The sequence below is a fragment of the Apodemus sylvaticus genome, chromosome 10 (genome assembly GCF_947179515.1).
Source record: "Apodemus sylvaticus chromosome 10, mApoSyl1.1, whole genome shotgun sequence".
NCBI lineage: Eukaryota > Metazoa > Chordata > Mammalia > Rodentia > Muridae > Apodemus > Apodemus sylvaticus.
The window spans coordinates 94,719,752-94,739,934 of NC_067481.1; the positions used below are offsets into that span (position 1 = coordinate 94,719,752).

The 20,183-nt window shown below is 48.2% G+C and overlaps 6 protein-coding genes across 11 annotated transcripts in view; all 6 read left to right on the forward strand.

Annotated features, from left to right (window-relative positions):
* The window catches only part of LOC127695429 (hemoglobin subunit theta-1-like), a 55,613-nt gene extending 39,201 nt beyond the window's left edge, over positions 1-16,412 (forward strand). The window contains exons 4-5 of the mRNA XM_052197583.1: positions 4,963-5,063; positions 16,313-16,412. The gene's annotated coding sequence lies outside the window, so the exon portion shown is untranslated. The remainder of the gene's footprint in view (positions 1-4,962; positions 5,064-16,312) is intronic.
* Positions 1-16,412, forward strand: part of LOC127695425 (hemoglobin subunit theta-1-like) — a 39,985-nt gene extending 23,573 nt beyond the window's left edge. For 3 of the 6 annotated variants that reach the window (XM_052197569.1, XM_052197572.1, XM_052197573.1), the window contains exons 2-4: positions 15,534-15,613; positions 15,709-15,913; positions 16,019-16,412. In XM_052197569.1, the coding sequence (XP_052053529.1) occupies positions 15,534-15,613; positions 15,709-15,913; positions 16,019-16,147 (414 nt within the window). In that variant the 3' untranslated portion in view covers positions 16,148-16,412. Of the gene's footprint in view, positions 1-14,165; positions 14,217-14,828; positions 15,000-15,451; positions 15,614-15,708; positions 15,914-16,018 lie in introns of those variants that run through there. The other 3 variants (XM_052197574.1, XM_052197571.1, XM_052197575.1) reach the window with 3 other exon arrangements.
* Positions 1-16,412, forward strand: part of LOC127695430 (hemoglobin subunit theta-1-like) — a 39,295-nt gene extending 22,883 nt beyond the window's left edge. The window contains exons 4-5 of the mRNA XM_052197584.1: positions 4,963-5,063; positions 16,313-16,412. The gene's annotated coding sequence lies outside the window, so the exon portion shown is untranslated. The remainder of the gene's footprint in view (positions 1-4,962; positions 5,064-16,312) is intronic.
* The window catches only part of LOC127695432 (hemoglobin subunit theta-1-like), a 28,494-nt gene extending 12,082 nt beyond the window's left edge, over positions 1-16,412 (forward strand). The window contains exons 4-5 of the mRNA XM_052197586.1: positions 4,963-5,063; positions 16,313-16,412. The gene's annotated coding sequence lies outside the window, so the exon portion shown is untranslated. The remainder of the gene's footprint in view (positions 1-4,962; positions 5,064-16,312) is intronic.
* On the forward strand, positions 1,247-13,312 carry LOC127695436 (hemoglobin subunit alpha-A-like). Its single transcript, XM_052197589.1, has 3 exons — positions 1,247-1,379; positions 12,780-12,983; positions 13,121-13,312. Exons 1-3 carry the CDS (start codon positions 1,288-1,290, stop codon positions 13,125-13,127), a joined length of 303 nt encoding a protein of 100 aa, XP_052053549.1. The 5' UTR covers positions 1,247-1,287; the 3' UTR covers positions 13,128-13,312.
* LOC127695431 (hemoglobin subunit theta-1-like) lies at positions 4,005-4,907 on the forward strand. The gene is made up of 3 exons (XM_052197585.1): positions 4,005-4,359; positions 4,455-4,659; positions 4,765-4,907. Exons 1-3 carry the CDS (start codon positions 4,265-4,267, stop codon positions 4,891-4,893), a joined length of 429 nt encoding a protein of 142 aa, XP_052053545.1. The 5' UTR covers positions 4,005-4,264; the 3' UTR covers positions 4,894-4,907.
* Positions 16,413-20,183: the final 3,771 nt, after the last annotated feature.

The window sequence follows — 20,183 nt, forward strand, 5'->3', positions numbered from 1 at the left end:
GTTCTGTGCCTGCCTCCCTTAGTATGAATAACAAATATGTATGCCTGAGTTGTTTCTGTCCCTGACATGCCAACAGAATGTATAGTCAAAGTGTCTTGTCCCAGGGACCTTTCTGAAGCTGCAGTAAGGGAGAAGAGCATACAAACTAGATCACAGCAGAACAATTGCACACACCTAAGAGGAAGAAAAGATATGGGGGTAGGGGGAGGGAAGAGAAAAAAAAACAGAAAAAAGAAAAAGAGAATGGATAGCCATTTGGATTCCCCAGACGATTTTTTTTAATGTTATCTCAGTTAGGGAGTTGGTCCCTCTGCTGTCTCCCTCACCCAAGTCAAGGAAGTTAGAACTGAGGCCCAGGACTTTGCACTGAGCACTGACTCTGGCTCTTATTGTCTGTTTCCTTTTGCAGTGCTGGGGACTGAAGCCAGAAGCTTCCTCAGGCAAAGGGAACAAACACTCTGCTATTCACTTACACCCAGTTTCTGTCTTATTGTTTGCTTCTCCTAGAAACATGGGGGATAGGGGTGGGGGTGGGGATGTGTTTTCTCTCTGCAGAAGATGACCTTAAATTCCTGGGCTCAAGCAATCCTTCTGCCTCATCCTGCCAGGACCTGAGGCTCCCCATGTGTGATATCAAAGCCAGCCTTCAGCATTTCCTTATCCATCCCTGGTAACACTGGGCAGCTAAGATGCAAGACTTTAGGAAGAGTCTGGTGACCTGCTCCTGCAGTTCCCTGTACCCAAAAGGCTGAGCTAGGACAGTCACTTGAGCCAAAGGACTCAGGCCAGTCTGGAAACTAGAACAAGACCTGGTCCCAGAAAAAGTCAAGAAAGGAGGAACCAGGGCAGGAGAGAGTGGACAAAGAGGAAGAGACAGGGGAGAAGGGAGAAAGACAGGAGAGAGCTCCTCTGAGGGTCACCAGCATCTTAGCCTTTTGTCAGAACCCGGGTGAATCCTGGGGCTGAGGCCAGAAGCAGGGTGTGGGTTAGGAGGGAGAGTGTGAAACTGGGACCCAGCGGGAGGAGGGGCGGGGTGGGCACTGCTCGGTTTCTTTTGAGGGATTTGCTTCTCAGACCAAGGCAAGTCTTCCCAAACACCTGTCACTGGAGGCATAGGAAGGGGTAAAAAGCACCTAGGGGAGACAGAGCCGGAACCTGAGGCTCTTGAGGGCCTTTACAAGCCGCTGAGAACTGCCCAAAGGGCGTATCCCAAGCAGTGAAGGTATATAAGTGCTGCTTATTTCAGGTCCCACAAACTTCTGATTCTGATAGACTCAGGAAGCCATCATGGCTATCTCTGCGGAAGACAAAGCCCAACTCAGGGTTCTCTGGGACAAGGTTGCTGGTCGCGAAGACTACGGAGCAGAAGCCATAGGGAGGTGAGATCAGGACACTGCTCTGTGAGGGTCACAGCATCCAAAACAGACCTGGTGCTCAGGGGGCAGCTCCTAACTGTGCTTTCCTGTGTCCTGCACTTCTCTCTCCTCACAGGATGTTCGAAACCCCCCCCCCCACCAAGACCCACATCCCTCACTTTAATCTGGGCCAGGGCTCCCCCCAGGTAGAGCTGCAAGACAAGAAGATAATTGATGCGCTGACCGATGCTGTAAACAACATTGATGACCTCCCCGGCACCCTGTCTGATCTCAGCGACCTGGGGACCCAAGCTTCGTCTGGATCCCCATCAACTTCAAGGTGTGTTCTTGGACCTAGCAGCGGGCATTTGGGACCTGTAGAGGCCTTGAGGTCCCTGTACCCAGAGCAGGGAACATAGAGATTCCTGGGAGTAGAGGCAGCAGGGTGGCTACTATGGACAGACCCTGTCTCTGCAGCTCCTGAGCCACTGCCTGCAGGTGACCTTGGCTAAGAACCTCCCTGAGGAATTCACCCCTGCGGTACACGCCTCTGTGAGCACTGTGTTGACCTCCAAGTATCCTTAAGTTGCCTCCCTCAGGGAGGCCCTTCTTCCCTTCCTTGCACCTGTACCTCTTGGTCTTTGAATAAAGCCTGAGTAGGAAAAAGCCTGTGTGCCTGGTTCTCTGCATCTGCAAAGGTGTCTTATTTGGTGTTGGGAAACCTCTAGTCCGTTTAGCCATGGGGCAGGAAAGACAAGGTTCAGAGCCAAAAGGCACAGCTGGATGCCCACACACACTGGAGACTGGGCATCAGGCAATCCCAAGCCCTCCACTCAGGTAGTGAAGTCCTTAATACCTCTTGGACCTCACTGTGGGATCTACTAGAAAAACCGCTAAATATAAACATAACATGAGCATGTGGGTGGACAACAGGTAGCTCAGACAATTTCTTTCTTTCTTTTTTTTCTTTGTTGTTTACTTTGTTTCTTCCTTCCTTCTTTTCTTTCTTTCTTTGTTTCTTTGTTTCTTTCTTTCTTTCTTTCCTTCCTTCCTTCCTTCCTTCTTTCTTTCTCTCTCTCTTTCTTTCTTTCCTTCTTTCTTTCTTTCTTTCTTTCTTTCTTTCTTTCTTTCTTTCTTTCTTTCTTTCTTTCTTTCTTTCTTTCTTTCTGATTGGGCTTCATGTAGCCGAGGCTGGCCACAAACACTTTACATAGCCAAAAATTACCTGGAACTCTTGATCTTCTTTCTTCTACCTCCTGAGTACTGAGATTTCAGATATGTGTCTTCATGCCCAGTTTATGCAGTGCTTGGAACTGAACTAGGATTGTATATGTACATACAGACAAAAATACACATATACACACACACATACATGCATACATACATACATACATACATGCATATGTACTAATATGACTACCCAAGCATTCTACTAACTGAAGTACATCTGTACTGCCACAAGAGAATATTACTCAGCTATTGACGTCAAACATGTAAATTTCTTATACAATGTGGCTGATCCTTTAAAAAAAATGTCAAGTACAAGAAACCAACAGAAGAAAGGTTATAGAATGCATGGCTTCGAGTTTGTAAAGTATCAAAAATGGGTGAGTATTAGGGACAGCAAGCAGCCTCCTGGTTGACAGGACCTTTGGGCAGGGGATGGATGGTTATGGCTTGTGGGCTAGTGGTTCTATTTTGGTGAGTAAGCGTTCTAGAAATGGGTAGTAATGAAAACTACACAACATTGTTGATGAACGTGATGTCACTGACATGTGCACATCAAAGACTGCTAAAAAGCACAAGTCTTCATGTCCCCATACCTCTAGTTCCAGAACTTGGGAGCTTGAACATAGTCACACATAGACACACAAATAACAACAGAATCTTTAATGTAGTAATGATATACTCACCGAGACTGTCATCATTGCTGTGACCACTGAGATATATAATAGGCACCCATACAGCCATTGTCCCCAAAGGAATTTGCCCTATGATCCAGTCATATAATATTTCTCATCCACTTAATTCTCACAGTTCTGAGAATGTATGTTTTAAACAGAGTAGGAAATTATTATAGAGATTTTGTGGAGTGGTTTAGGTAGAGCTAGGATCTCCTTATTAACTCTGCTGGCCAGGGATTCGATACAGAGGCCAGGAAGGTCCTGAACTCACGGAGACCCTGTGGCATCTGCCTCCTAATGGTGAGGACTACTCTGTACCTGTACCACAAGCCCCAGATTAAAGGGGGTTTTATGGAGACTGAAATCTCTTTCATTTTCTTTTACACGTGTGGCTGTTTTGGCTGCACGGTTATCTGTGCATCTCTTGTATGGCTGTGGAAGACAGAAGAGGGCTTTGCATCCACTGACCTGAAGTTAAAGACAACTGTGAGCAGACATGTGGGTGTTGGGAATCTAAGCCAGGAACTCTGGGAAAGCTGCTAGTGCTCTTAACCGCTGAGCCATCTCTCTATCCCCTTTAAATGTAGATTTCACTATGTGATATTTAACTAAAAGAGACATGCTCCAGGGGGAAAAGGTGATTCCAAGTATAGGTATGGGCTCCTCCAAGGAGAATTACACCAATGAGTAATTTTGAAAAATGAATAAGAAAAGGGGGTCTATGAAGTTTTCTAAGGACTCAGGAGGCAGGATAAGCCATAAGTGGAAAATAGATACCAAAACCCATTGTAATCTGCTAGTACATATTAGATGCCATTGTCCATACAGTATGTACTGTATGGAGAGGGAGCCCAGGGAGACAGAGGGCTGCCTGCCAGGGCTGAACCAGAATCTGGAAACACCTAGGCAACTAGAACGATGCAGCGCCCCCTGGCTGCCTCTTGGGTTTCCGGACGTCTTTGAGCTCAGCCTGGGCACAGAGCACCAGGCCACTGTTGATGGGAAATGGCTTTGTCCCAGGCGGATCGCGGCCTGGTCCTCGCGCTCTGGAAGAAGATGGGAGACAATGTTGGAATCTACGCGACCGAAGCCTTGGAGAGGTACACCCTCGGGCTCACCTTCCAACAGACTACGGGGCGAAGGCGGGCTCTCCGGACCTCCGGGTCCAGATGAGCCCAACCCTATCTTCCCACAGGACCTTCGTGGCTTTCCCCTCCACCAAAACCTACTTCCCACACTTGGACCTGAGGCCAGGCTCTAGCCAGGTTAAAGCCCATGCCCAAAAGGTGGCCGATGCACTGACTCTCGCTACCCAGCACCTGGACGACCTGCCTGCTTCTCTGTCTGCTCTCAGTGATCTGTATGCGCACAAGCTCCGCGTGGACCCCGCTAACTTTCAAGTGAGTCCTGTGTCTGAGCTCACCCGCGGTTGCTGGAGATGCGGGGCCCTTCGAGGCTCGGCGTGGGCACAGATAAATGCAAGGCGGGGCGGTTCTCTTTCTCAGTTCTTCAGCCACTGTCTGCTGGTGACTCTTGCCCGGAACTATCCTGGAGACTTCAGCCCGCAGATGCATGCCTCCTTGGACAAGTTTCTGGATCACGTGACTTCCGCACAGGTCTCTGAGTATCACTAAACTGAGGATGCAGGATAGTTAGTGTACGCTCCAGCCGTGCCCCTTTTAAAGCTCACAGTGTTTGCGTAAAGCTCCCCAGAGTTACACTGCTGTCCTGTATGCAGAGGGGCACAGGAGAAAGGTACACCCAGCCCCCAGTTGTCAGAACAACCAAGAGACTGGAACTAGAGGTAAGCTGGTGTCTCAGACCTCAGATGAGAGGCAGCTGTCCATTGGTTTTGTTGTTTCATTTTATTTTTACCTTTGAGATAAATTTCATATGCTCATGCAACCCAGGCTGGCCTCTCAAATCCATACTACAAACTAGGTTGATCTATCACCCCTGATCCTTCTGTTTCACACCTATCTCCAACCCATCCCCCAGTGGCCACCCACTATCTCGGATTACAGGGCGCACCCCAACAGACCTGGCTCTAGGGTGGTTTCATTTCTTCATTGTATGTATGTATGTATGTATTTAAGATTTACTTATTTTACATATATGAGTACACTGTCGCTGTCTTCAGACACACCAAAAGAGGGCATCAGATCCCATTACAGATCGTTGTGAGCCACCATGTGGTAGCTGGGAATCAAACTCAGGATCTCTGGAAGAGTAGGCAATGCTCTTAACCACTGAGCCATCTCTCCAACCCATGGTTCTTTTTATGTTTATTTAACCTGTCTGTTTGTGTTCTGCGTTGGAGATGGGAAGAAGGGTCTCCTGGGTGCCAAAGTGGCTCCAAGCTGCAGAAAGTGCAACTAACTCGGGAAAGAGACTGGTGATCAGTGAATGAATGAATCAACCTTTACAAAAGAGTAGAAAGAAAGGCTTTATAGAGGACACTTCCAAAGGGTCGTGGGCTGGGTGGTAACTAGAGTCCCACCTGCAGCTGGAGGATGGTCCTAGCACCTTCACACATTCTCAAGTTTCAGAGGAGGCTCAGGGATCGCCACCAGGGAGGCCTATGGCATTGAGTTACACATCCATGTCTTTAGCCTTGGCCATATCAGTTACAGAACTGTGGCTTTTGTCTCTCAGAAAGGTGATAGGTACTGAGGTCACAAGTCAGAATAAGTGACCTGTTCCATACAATGCCCTGCCCCCTTCCAATTGGTCTTTGTCTAACTCTGCTCAGGTCCAGGTGGGTTAGGCCTGGTCCTATTACAAGGCAGTCACCTCCTGGATCCACACATAGGGTTCAGAGCTGGAGATGATGCTGAATGAGGGGATCAGTGGATGTCCAGGACACACTGGGCACCATCTCACAGAAAGAAATTCAATCAGTGACCGCCTGTCTTCCTAGCCCAGCCATGCCCAGGGTGTGTCTATTAGGGACTTCCCATGTATGGAGGTTAGTAGTTAAGGCATTGTGTGCCAGACTCAATCTCCCAGAATGAGGTGGGACCAGCACCAAAGCCTGTCCTGTAGAGAGGTGGCAGGGGACCCTCCAACCCTGCCTTCATTGCACTTCAGAGAGGGCAGGGGTTTTTTTCTGGCTGCCTAAAGTCAGTCACATGCAAGGCAGAAAACTGATTTAACCTGCACATTGGCCACCTCTCAGGCTAAGGAACATGCCCTGGACATCCTTAGTCAGACCTTCAGTTCCTACTGGACATGAGACAAACTGTCAGGTATGAGAAAGTGGAAGCTGTGAGGTCACCTCCTATGGCACATGCTTGACACACTTTCTGTGACATGGGAAAAACAGGGACAGAGTGGTCTCAAAATACAGGGGACAAGTGATGGTTCATTATACATGAGACCCTGACTGGGCTAGGCCAGGAGGGAAGAAGAGGATGCACCTTCTGTGAACAGGATGTCGACCTTTCTGTGCCTGGACATTTCTAGAGAACTCTGACTAATGCAGGGAGTAAAACAAACAAACAAACAAACAAACAAACAGAAAAAGACATCTGGGTAGGCTCACCTTCTCTAGGTAGGCCAGCCTGCTCTACAGAGTGAGTTCCAGAACAGTCAGGGCTACACAGAGAACCCTGTCTCAGGGGGAAAAAAAAAAAAAAAGAAAAGAAACCAAAAAACAACAACAAAATAAAGCAAACAAAAAACATAGCAAGACCTAATATTTTTCTCTCACAACATGAAGAAAACATGTGTGGGGATGTTACTGGTGCTAGAGAAGCTGCTCTAAAGTGTTTCCTGGGTCACCATCTCCTCCCCAACAAGGCAACAGCCAAACAAAATAAAAACAAAACAGCTCAGCAAGGACTTGCTGCTCAGACTCCCTAATGAGAGTATAGTGTATGCCCGTCTTTGTATTGAGTATTATACTTGCTCTGAGAGAGTCACAGGTACCACATTGTTCCAGTCCTTGCCCTTCCCTATCAGAGGCCAGGGGTGTGGGTGAGGAGTCCTGGCTGCAGTGGCAGGTGGTGGGCTGGCCCCAGCACAGTGCCCCTGGAACAGCCCCAGCACAGTGCCTTCTTGCTGCTGCTCAGGAGGCAAACAGGTCCCTTTCCTTAGTCCAAGACTGAGCTCACTGCCCCATTCTTTGCATGCATCCTGCCTCCTGGGGTCTCCTTCTGGGTCTGCTCTCCTGATGTCAGCAGCAGCCAGAAAGCAGGTTGCCTAGGTCTGGGTCCCTGGCTCTAGGCTGGGATTTGAATACCTGTCCTGCTTGTAGATCTCTAGAGATACAGTGATGCCCCCAAGGCTGGTCCCTGAGAGCTCCAGCCTGGGGAGCACTGAATACAGCTTTTTAAGAAATATGGTCTCCCTCCCTACACATATACACTCTGCATACCGTACCCCCTTTCCAAGCAGGAGCCTCTCAGACCACTGGGATAATTCCTTCTTGTCTACTCCTATGAATGACATCGTTGCCTCACAGATAAGCTGTCCTTATGGATATGTAGGAAAACACAAGACAAGCTGGAACACACTCAGGCTTTCCTACAGGCAGACATGCACACACACACACACACACACACATGTATACACACACACATGTACATGTGCACGCACACATGCATGCTTGTATTTTCCAAGTAGGAATGTTCCCTCTTTTGTGTCTCCCAAACCAGAAAGAGCCAAAATGATATCCTGTAGCTCTCCTCTGTCCAGAGATATCAATCAGATATAATTAAGTACACATAAAGGTGGGATCCTAGGATTGAGACATTTTATAAAATTATAATCGCATCATTCCCCATGCTTCCCTCCCTCCAACCCCTCCCATGAGTCTCCTCCTCAAATTCATGGCCTCTTTTGCTGTATTTTCTCACACTCTCACACACACAACTATATAAACACAATCTGCTGAATCTGTTTAACGTTGCTTGCATGTTTATGATTTCAGGTCTGACCACTTCATATTGGACAAGAAATTAGGGGGCTCATCCCTGAGAAAGACTCATATTCTTGCACTCAACATTCCTTAGCTGCCTGTAATTCTCGGTCAGGAGGGTGGGCTTTAGATTCCCACTTCCACAGTAGCATGACTATTGATGGTCTTGTTTAGGGTCAGGTCTTGTTTAGGTGACCATATTGTTGACATACCACAGGAGAGGCTTGTCATTTCTAGGAGACTCAATCTCACAGATTTTCTAGTCCCCTGGCTCTCACACTCTTTCCACCCCTTCCTTCTGCAGTGATCTCTGAGCCTTATATCCAGGACTTGTGCTGTAGACATGTCCACTGGGGACGGGCACCTCAGGATCCGATGTCCTCTGTGCTTTGACCACTCGTAGTTTTCCGTAATGATCTTCATGTGTTATACAGAGAAGCCTCTTTGATGAGTGCTGAGACCTACACTTCTCTGTGGGTATAACGATATACATTGAGAATGCACGTAGGAGCTGGGTGCATAAATCCCTTTAAAACCAGCATTCAGGAGGTAAGGCATGGAGATCTCTTAACCCGTCCAGCGGGTCAGTTATTCCAGGGTTCCGAAGAGGCGCTACCTGCGGGTCAAGAGGGGGGGAGAAGGAGGGAGGCCAAGCACCAAGAAAGACGAGTCAATCTGGGTTTTGTCAAAGCCTCGTTTAATGTTCTGGGGTACACAGGTTTTAAGGCTTTCAGGAGGGGCGTACCCCAAGGCAAGGACAAAGAGGGGCAGAGGTATTCCTGGCTTTTACAGCAGGAGATGAGGAGGTTATCTGATGAAGATACCTGGAGTCGGCGATGTTGACGCAGACAGGATCATTCTGCAGTTATCTCGAGACAATGGCTAAACCAATACCCATGGGAGAGGCTCTTGTTTGCTTTTCTCAGGGCCTTAGCCCTGTCAGCCAAAGTGAGGGTCTCTAATGGCTTCCTACAATCTCTGAGTCTGAGGCCAGCCTAGTCTACAGAACAAGTTCCAGGACAGTCAAGAGATACACAGACAAACCCTGTGTTGAACAAAAAACAAAACAAGAGTTCAGAGTTTGGTGGTTTAATAAATGCAGTACCAGGTTCTCCTGTAATATCCACAGTCACGGTGAGCTAAGTTCCCAGTATAAGGCATGACTCTCCCCCTATTGAGCAGGCTTCCATCCAATTAGCTGTAGGTTACTGCCAAGAATGAGCACCCCACTGCACCCTGGGGCTACCTTGCCATGCTGGTCACAGCTGTGGCCCACAGGTAGGATAGCTCTGTAGAACCATTGGCTGCATGCCTCCCTTGGCAGTCTGCATAGCACCTTTCAGGACTATGAAGGCCAGTCCTCAGTGAGGAAGCCTTCAGGTCAGATCCAGCATGAATCCTCTGCGTCCCATCTCCAAAGTGCAAGGTGTCACATAATTTTAGTCAGAGCAGTGAGAGATCTCTGTCAGTTCAAGCCCTGCCTGGTCTACAGAGCAAGTTCCAAGCCAGTGAGACCCTGTCTTAAAAAACAAACAGAGCAGTGAGTATGTGTTTGTGTTCTGCATCCTGGAGCAGCCCAGCAGACCTTACTGCCTGTGCAGACACAAGCTGGGCAAAGATGCCTTATGCACTGCAGTCTAAGTGCAAGTACAAGATGCAGCTGGTCAGAAGGGAGTCTGCGCTCTGCTCTCAGCACAGAAGCTTCCCTCCTGAGATTCCCCTCTGCTTCCCTGGCTGTTAGCAGCATCCAGAACAACTCTGGTCCTGGCTTTCAGGCCACTGGCTCTAGGTTGGCATCTCAGTCTGCCTGGCTATGGTGTTCTGGAATGTGATCTAGCTTTCCAGGCTTTTAGTGGAAGGAGCCAGCCTAAGTTGCACTGGATACAGCTTCCCAGAGGGTGGCGAGGACCACATTCACTAGATTCCTGGCAAAGAGCACACCCTCAATACCTAGGCAGTTTCTTCCTCTCCCTGTAACTTCTTCCTTACAGTTCACCCATCTTTATTATCTTGCAATTATGTATATGCATGTTTCTATGTATGCCATGTGTGTGTGTGTGTGTACACGTGCACATGCCTATGAAGGTCACGAGTGGGTGTGAAATCCCTGGAAGCTGGAGCTGCTGTTACAGGTAGTTTGGATCCACCTCACCTGGGTCTGGGGAACCAAACTCAGGCCCGCAGGAAGGGCAGCAAGCATCCTTCAGTGCTGAGTCACGCCTGCAGCCACGTCATTTTTATTTGTGTGTAGGAAAACACATCAGCAATAAACTGAAGTCCAGACAAGCATTCATACCATTCTGTGTTATCAATAGGGAGAGTCTCTCTGTCATATCTCTGTACCCAGAAAAGGCCCAATAAACGTTTGGGCTGAACCCAGTATCTTCACTAAGTTTAAACAAAGATGAGTCTGAAGGGAATGAGGGTTGAAGGAAAGGAGGGAGAGAAAGGGAGGGTAGAGGATGGGAGAGAAGGACAGGGAGGAGTGGAGGAAGGATAGGAGCAAGAGAAGATTCCTAAGACTAAGACACCCTTTAAGAATCTCAAGGAGAGTTATGCTGTAGACATATCTACTGGGGACGGGCACCTCAGGATCCGATGTCCTCTGTGCTTTGACCACTCGTGGTTTTCCATAATGATCTTCATGTATTATACAGAGAAGCCTCTTTGATGAGTGCTGAGACCACCAAGGCAAGAAGCAGCAGATATATTCGTCAACACAGCAGGCCACCTAGATAACATTTCCACTCTCATGTCAGCCCAGAGTTCCCTCCTTTTCCATGAGCTACATGAGAACCCATTAACTCTGAGGTGACTGTTGTCTGGGCAGGGGAGTGACCTGGGTTCTGAGGTATTGTTGGTCCTTCACTTAATACCAGAGAACCTCCTTGAGGTAGGTATCAACAGCCACTGACTTATGCTTGCTTTCCCCATAGTTCCTAAGCCCAGCATGCCTGTAAGTATGACCAATAACCTGGTTTATTCACACCTGAGGTTCACACCTCCATGGACAAGCTGTTTGCTGCTGTGAACCTCCAGGTACCATAAACCTCTGACTAGTAACACAGACCTCATTCTTTTGGCTCAAAACCATGTCCAACATCCAGTTCTGCGCCTGCCTCCCTTAGTATGAATAACATATATGTATGCCTGAGTTGTTTCTGTCCCTGACATGCCAACAGAATGTATAGTCAAAGTGTCTTGTCCCAGGGACCTTTCTGAAGCTGCAGTAAGGGAGAAGAGCATACAAACTAGATCACAGCAGAACAATTGCACACACCTAAGAGGAAGAAAAGATATGGGGGTAGGGGGAGGGAAGAGAAAAAAAAACAGAAAAAAGTAAAAGAGAATGGATAGCCATTTGGATTCCCCAGACAATTTTTTTTTTTAATGTTATCTCAGTTAGGGAGTTGGTCCCTCTGCTGTCTCCCTCACCCAAGTCAAGGAAGTTAGAACTGAGGCCCAGGACTTTGCACTGAGCACTGCCTCTGGCTCTTATTGTCTGTTTCCTTTTGCAGTGCTGGGGACTGAAGCCAGAAGCTTCCTCAGGCAAAGGGAACAAACATTCTGCTATTCACTTACACCCCAGCTTCTGTCTTATTGTTTGCTTCTCCTAGAAACATGGGGGGTAGGGGTGGGGGTGGGGATGTGTTTTCTCTCTGCAGAAGATGACCTTAAATTCCTGGGCTCAAGCAATCCTTCTGCCTCATCCTGCCAGGACCTGAGGCTCCCCATGTGTGACATCAAAGCCAGCCTTCAGCATTTCCTTATCCGTCCCTGGTAGCACTGGGCAGCAAAGATGCAAGACTTTAGGAAGAGTCTGGTGACTGGCTCCTGCAGTTCCCTGTACCCAAAAGGCTGAGCTAGGACAGTCACTTGAGCCAAAGGACTCAGGCCAGTCTGGAAACTAGAACAAGACCTGGTCCCAGAAAAAGTCAAGAAAGGAGGAACCAGGGCAGGAGAGAGTGGACAAAGAGGAAGAGAGAGGAGAGAAGGGAGAAAGACAGGAGAGAGCTCCTCTGTGGGTCACCAGCATCTTAGCCTTTTGTCAGAACCAGGGTGAATCCTGGGGCTGAGGCCAGAAGCAGGGTGTGGGTTAGGAGGGAGAGTGTGAAACTGGGACCCAGCGGGAGGAGGGGCGGGGTGGGCACTGCTCGTTTGTTTTGAGGGATTTGCTTCTCTGCCCAAGGCACGTCTTCCCAAACACCTGTCATTGGAGGCATAGGAAGGGGTAAAAAGCACCTAGGGGAGACAGAGCCGGAACCTGAGGCTCTTGAGGGCCTTTACAAGCCGCTGAGAACTGCCCAAAGGGCGTATCCCAAGCAGTGAAGGTATATAAGTGCTGCTTATTTAGGTCCCACAAACTTCTGATTCTGATAGACTCAGGAAGCCATCATGGCTATCTCTGCGGAAGACAAAGCCCAACTCAGGGTTCTCTGGGACAAGGTTGCTGGTCGCGAAGACTACGGAGCAGAAGCCATAGGGAGGTGAGATCAGGACACTGCTCTGTGAGGGTCACAGCATCCAAAACAGACCTGGTGCTCAGGGGGCAGCTCCTAACTGTGCTTTCCTGTGTCCTCCACTTCTCTCTCCTCACAGGATGTTCGAAACCCCCCCCCCCACCAAGACCCACATCCCTCACTTTAATCGGGGCCAGGGCTCCCCCCAGGTAGAGCTGCAAGACAAGAAGATAATTGATGCGCTGACCGATGCTGTAAACAACATTGATGACCTCCCGGGCACCCTGTCCGATCTCAGCGACCTGGGGACCCAAGCTTCGTCTGGATCCCCATCAACTTCAAGGTGTGTTCTTGGACCTAGCAGCGGGCATTTGGGACCTGTAGAGGCCTTGAGGTCCCTGTACCCAGGGCAGGGAACATAGAGATTCCTGGGAGTAGAGGCAGCAGGGTGGCTACTATGGACAGACCCTGTCTCTGCAGCTCCTGAGCCACTGCCTGCAGGTGACCTTGGCTAAGAACCTCCCTGAGGAATTCACCCCTGCGGTACACGCCTCTGTGAGCACTGTGTTGACCTCCAAGTATCCTTAAGTTGCCTCCCTCAGGGAGGCCCTTCTTCCCTTCCTTGCACCTGTACCTCTTGGTCTTTGAATAAAGCCTGAGTAGGAAAAAGCCTGTGTGCCTGGTTCTCTGCATCTGCAAAGGTGTCTTATTTGGTGTTGGGAAACCTGTAGTCCTTTAGCCATGGGGCAGGAAAGACAAGGTTCAGAGCCAAAAGGCACAGCTGGATGCCCACACACACTGGAGACTGGGCATCAGGCAATCCCAAGCCCTCCACTCAGGTAGTGAAGTCCTTAATACCTCTTGGACCTCACTGTGAGATCTACTAGAAAAACCGCTAAATATAAACATAACATGAGCATGTGGGTGGACAACAGGTAGCTCAGACAATTTCTTTCTTTCTTTTTTTCTTTGTTGTTTACTTTGTTTGTTCCTTCCTTCTTTTCTTTCTTTCTTTGTTTCTTTGTTTCTTTCTTTCCTTCCTTCCTTCCTTCTTTCTTTCTTTCTTTCTTTCTTTCTTTCTTTCTTTCTTTCTTTCTTTCTTTCTTTCTTTCTTTCTTTCTTTCTTTCTTTCTGATTGGGCTTCATGTAGCCGAGGCTGGCCACAAACTCTTTACATAGCCAAAAATTACCTGGAACTCTTGATCTTCTTTCTTCTACCTCCTGAGTACTGAGATTTCAGATATGTGTCTTCATGCCCAGTTTATGCAGTGCTTGGAACTGAACTAGGATTGTATATGTACATACAGACAAAAATACACATACACACACACACATACATGCATACATACATACATACATACATACATGCATATGTACGAATATGACTACCCAAGCATTCTACTAACTGAAGTACATCTGTACTGCCACAAGAGAATATTACTCAGCTATTGACGTCAAAGATGTAAATTTCTTATACAATGTGGCTGATCCTTTAAAAAAAATGTCAAGTACAAGAAACCAACAGAAGAAAGGTTATAGAATGCATGGCTTCATGTTTGTAAAGTATCAAAAATGGGTGAGTATTAGGGACAGCAAGCAGCCTCCTGGTTGACAGGACCTTCGGGCAGGGGATGGATGGTTATGGCTTGTGGGCTAGTGGTTCTATTTTGGTGAGTAAGCGTTCTAGAAATGGGTAGTAATGAAAACTACACAACATTGTGGATGAACGTGATGTCACTGACATGTGCACATCAAAGACTGCTAAAAAGCACAAGTCTTCATGCCCCCATACCTCTAGTTCCAGAACTTGGGAGCTTGAACATAGTCACACATTGACACACAAATAACAACAGAATCTTTAATGTAGTAATGATATACTCACCGAGACTGTCATCATTGCTGTGACCACTGAGATATATAATAGGCACCCATACAGCCATTGTCCCCAAAGGAATTTGCCCTATGATCCAGTCATATAATATTTCTCATCCACTTAATTCTCACAGTTCTGAGAATATATGTTTTAAACAGAGTAGGAAATTATTATAGAGATTTTGTGGAGTGGTTTAGGTAGAGCTAGGATCTCCTTATTAACTCTGCTGGCCAGGGATTCGATACAGAGGCCAGGAAGGTCCTGAACTCACGGAGACCCTGTGGCCTCTGCCTCCTAATGGTGAGGACTACTCTGTACCTGTACCACAAGCCCCAGATTAAAGGGGGTTTTATGGAGACTGAAATCTCTTTCATTTTCTTTTACACGTGTGGCTGTTTTGGCTGCACGGTTATCTGTGCATCTCTTGTATGGCTGTGGAAGACAGAAGAGGGCTTTGCATCCACTGACCTGAAGTTAAAGACAACTGTGAACAGACATGTGGGTGTTGGGAATCTAAGCCAGGAACTCTGGGAGAGCTGCTAGTGCTCTTAACTGCTGAGCCATCTCTCTATCCCCTTTAAATGTAGATTTCACTATGTGATATTTAACGAAAAGAGACATGCTCCAGGGGGAAAAGGTGATTCCAAGTATAGGTATGGGCTCCTCCAAGGAGAATTACACCAAAGAGTAATTTTGAAAAATGAATAAGAAAAAGGGGTCTATGAAGTTTTCTAAGGACTCAGGAGGCAGGATAAGCCATAAGTGGAAAATAGATACCAAAACCCATTGTAATCTGCTAGTACATATTAGATGCCATTGTCCATACAGTATGTACTGTATGGAGAGGGAGCCCAGGGAGACAGAGGGCTGCCTGCCAGGGCTGAACCAGAATCTAGAAACACCTAGGCAACTAGAAGGATGCAGCGCCCCCTGGCTGCCTCTTGGGTTTCCGGACGTCTTTGAGCTCAGCCTGGGCACAGAGGGCGAGGCCACTGTTGATGGGAAATGGCTTTGTCCCAGGCGGATCGCGGGCTGGTCCTCGCGCTCTGGAAGAAGATGGGAGACAATGTTGGAATCTACGCGACCGAAGCCTTGGAGAGGTACGCCCTCGGGCTCACCTTCCACCAGACTACGGGGCGAAGGCGGGCTCTCCGGACCTCCGGGTCCAGATGAGCCCAACCCTATCTTCCCACAGGACCTTCGTGGCTTTCCCCTCCACCAAAACCTACTTCCCACACTTGGACCTGAGGCCAGGCTCTAGCCAGGTTAAAGCCCATGCCCAAAAGGTGGCCGATGCCCTGACTCTCGCTACCCAGCACCTGGACGACCTGCCTGCTTCTCTGTCTGCTCTCAGTGATCTGCATGCGCACAAGCTCCGCGTGGACCCCACTAACTTTCAGGTGAGTCCTGTGTCTGAGCTCACCCGCGGTTGCTGGAGATGCAGGGCCCTTCGAGGCTCGGCGTGGGCACAGATAAATGCAAGGCGGGGCGGTTCTCTTTCTCAGTTCTTCAGCCACTGTCTGCTGGTGACTCTTGCCCGGAACTATCCTGGAGACTTCAGCCCGCAGATGCATGCCTCCCTGGACAAGTTTCTGGATCACGTGACTTCCGCACAGGTCTCTGAGTATCACTAAACTGAGGATGCAGGATAGTGTACGCTCCAGCCGTGCCCCTTTTCAAGCTCACAGTGTTTGCGTAAAGCTCCCCAGAGTTGCACTGCTGTCCTGTATGCAGAGGGGCACAGGAGAAAGGTACACCCAGCCCCAGTTGTCAGAACAACCAAGAGACTGGAACTAGAGCTAAGCTGGTGTCTCAGACCTCAGATGAGAGGCAGCTGTCCATTGGTTTTGTTGTTTTATTTTATTTTTAGCTTTGAGATAAATTTCATATGCTCTGCAACCCAGGCTGGCCTCTCAAATCCATACTACAAACTAGGTTGATCTATCACTCCAGATCCTTCTGTTTCACACCTATCTCCAACCCATCCCCCAGTGGCCACCCACCATCTCGGATTACAGGGCATTCCCCACCAGACCTGGCTCCAGGGTGGTTTCTTTTCTTTATTGTATGTATGTATGTGTGTATGTATGTATGTATGTATGTATTTAAGATTTACTTATTTTACATATATGAGTACACTGTCACTGTCTTCAGACACACCAAAAGAGGGCATCAGATCCCATTACAGATCGTTGTGAGCCACCATGTGGTAGCTGGGAATCAAACTCAGGATCTCTGGAAGAGTAGGCAATGCTCTTAACCACTGAGCCATCTCTCCAACCCATGGTTCTTTTTATGTTTATTTAACCTGTCTGTTTGTGTTCCGTGTTGGAGATGGGAAGAAGGGTCTCCTGGGTGCCAAAGTGGCTCCAAGCTGCAGAAAGTGCAACTAACTCGGGAAAGAGACTGGCGATCAGTGAATGAATGAATCAACCTTTACAAAAGAGTAGAAAGAAAGGCTTTATAGAGGACACTTCCAAAGGGTCGGGGGCTGGGTGGTAACTAGAGTCCCACCTGCAGCTGGAGGACGGACCTAGCACCTTCACACATTCTCAAGCTTCAGAGGAGGCTCAGGGATCGCCACCAGGGAGGCCTATGGCATTGAGTTACACATCCATGTCTTTAGCCTTGGCCATATCAGTTACAAAACTGTGGCTTTTGTCTCTCAGAAAGGTGATAGGTACTGAGGTCACAAGTCAGAATAAGTGACCTGTTCCATACAATGCCCTGCCCCCTTCCAATTGGTCTTTGTCTAACTCTGCTCAGGTCCAGGTGGGTTAGGCCTGGTCCTATTACAAGGCAGTCACCTCCTGGATCCACACATAGGGTTCAGAGCTGGAGATGATGCTGAATGAGGGGATCAGTGGATGTCCAGGACACACTGGGCACTGTCCCACAGAAAGAAATTCAATCAGTGACCTCTTGTCTTCCTAGCCCAGGCATGCCCAGGGTGTGTCTATTAGGGACTTCACGTGTATGGAGGTCAGTAGTTAAGGCATTGTGTGCCAGACTCAATTTCTCAGAATGAGGTGGGACCAGCACCAAAGCCTGTCCTGTAGAGAGGTGGCAGGGGACCCTCCAACCCTGCCTTCATTGCACTTCAGAGAGGGCAGGGGTTTTTTTCTGGCTGCCTAAAGTCAGTCACATGCAAGGCAGAAAACTGATTTAACCTGCACATTGGCCACCTCTCAGGCTAAGGAACATGCCCTGGACATCCTTAGTCAGACCTTCAGTTCTTACTGGACATGAGACAAACTGTCAGGTATGAGAAATTGGAAGCTGTGAGGTCACCTCCTATGGCACATGCTTGACACACGTTCTGTGACATGGGAAAAACAGGGACAGAGTGGTCTCAAAATACAGGGGACAAGTGATGGTTCATTATACATGAGACCCTGACTGGGCTAGGCCAGGAGGGAAGAAGAGGATTCACCTTCTGTGAACAGGATGTCGACCTTTCTGTGCCTGGACATTTCTAGAGAACTCTGACTAATGCAGGGAGTAAAACAAACAAACAAACAAACAAACAAACAAACAAACAGAAAAAGACATCTGGGTAGGCTCACCTTCTCTAGGTAGGCCAGCCTGCTCTACAGAGTGAGTTCCAGAACAGTCAGGGCTACACAGAGAATCCTGTCTGGGGGGTGGGGGGAAGAAACCAAAAAACAACAACAAAATAAAGCAAACAAAAAACATAGCAAGACCTAAGATTTTTCTCTCACAACATAAAGTAAACATGTTTGGGGGATGTTACTGGTGCTAGAGAAGCTTCTCTAAAGTGTTTCCTGGGTCACCATCTCCTCCCCAACAAGGCAACAGCCAAACAAAATAAAAACAAAACAGCTCAGCAAGGACTGGCTGCTCAGACTCCCTAATGAGAGTATAGTGTATGCCCGTCTTTGTATTGAGTATTATACTTGCTCTGAGAGAGTCACAGGTACCAGATTGTTCCAATCCTCACCCTTCCCTATCAGAGGCCAGGGGTGTGGGTGAGGAGTCCTGGCTGCAGTGGCAGGTGGTGGGCTGGCCCCAGCACAGTGCCCCTGGAACAGCCCCAGCACAGTGCCTTCTTGCTGCTGCTCAGGAGGCAAACAGGTCCCTTTCCTTAGTCCAAGACCGAGCTCACTGCCCCATTCTTTGCATGCATCCTGCCTCCTGGGGTCTCCTTCTGGGTCTGCTCTCCTGATGTCAGCAGCAGCCAGAAAGCAGGGTGCCTAGGTCTGGGCCCCTGGCTCTAGGCTGGGATTTGAATACCTGTCCTGCTTGTAGATCTCTAGAGATACAGTGATGCCCCCAAGGCTGGTCCCTGAGAGCTCCAGCCTGGGGAGCACTGAATACAGCTTTTTAAGAAATATGGTCTCCCTCCCTACACATATACACTCTGCATACCGTACCCCCTTTCCAAGCAGGAGCCTCTCAGACCACTGGGATAATTCCTTCTTCTCTACTCCTATGAATGACATCGTTGCCTCACAGATAAGCTGTCCTTATGGAAATGTAAGAAAACACAAGACAAGCTGGAACACACTCAGGCTTTCCTACAGGCAGACATGCACACACACACATGCACACACACCCATGCACACACACACACATGTACATGTGCACGCACACATGCTTGCTTGTATTTTCCAAGTAGGAATGTTCCCTCTTTTGTGTCTCCCAAACCAGAAAGAGCCAAAATGATATCCTGTAGCTCTCCTCTGTCCAGAGATATCAATCAGATATAATTAAGTACACATAAAAGTGGGATCCTAGGATTGAGACATTTTACAAAATTATAATCGCATCATTCCCCATGCTTCCCTCCCTCCAACCCCTCCCATGAGTCTCCTCCTCAAATTCATGGCCTCTTTTGCTGTATTTTCTCACACTCTCACACACACAACTATATAAACACAATCTGCTGAATCTGTTTAACGTTGCTTGCATGTTTATGATTTCAGGTCTGACCACTTCATATTGGACAAGAAATTAGGGGGCTCATCCCTGAGAAAGACTCATATTCTTGCACTCAACATTCCTTAGCTGCCTGTAATTCTCGGTCAGGAGGGTGGGCTTTAGATTCCCACTTCCACAGTAGCATGACTATTGATGGTCTTGTTTAGGGTCAGGTCTTGTTTAGGTGACCATATTGTTGACATACCACAGGAGAGGCTTGTCATTTCTAGGAGACTCAGTCTCACAGAGATTTTCTGGTCCCCTGGCTCTCACACTCTTTCCACCCCTTCCTTGTGCAGTGATCTCTGAGCCTTACATCCAGGACTTGTGCTGTAGACATATCCACTGGGGACGGGCACCTCAGGATCCGATGTCCTCTGTGCTTTGACCACTCGTGGTTTTCCGTAATGATCTTCATGTGTTATACAGAGAAGCCTCTTTGATGAGGGCTGAGACCTACACTTCTCTGTGGGTATAACGATATACATTGAGAATGCACGTAGGAGCTGGGTGTGGTGGTAAATCCCTTTAAAACCAGCATTCAGGAGGTAAAGGCAGGGAGATCTCTGAGTCTGAGGCCAGCCTAGTCTACAGAACAAGTTCCAGGACAGTCAAGAGATACACAGACAAACCCTGTGTTGAACAAAAAACAAAACAAGAGTTCAGAGTTTGGTGGTTTAATAAATGCAGTACCAGGTTCTCCTGTAATATCCACAGTCACGGTGAGCT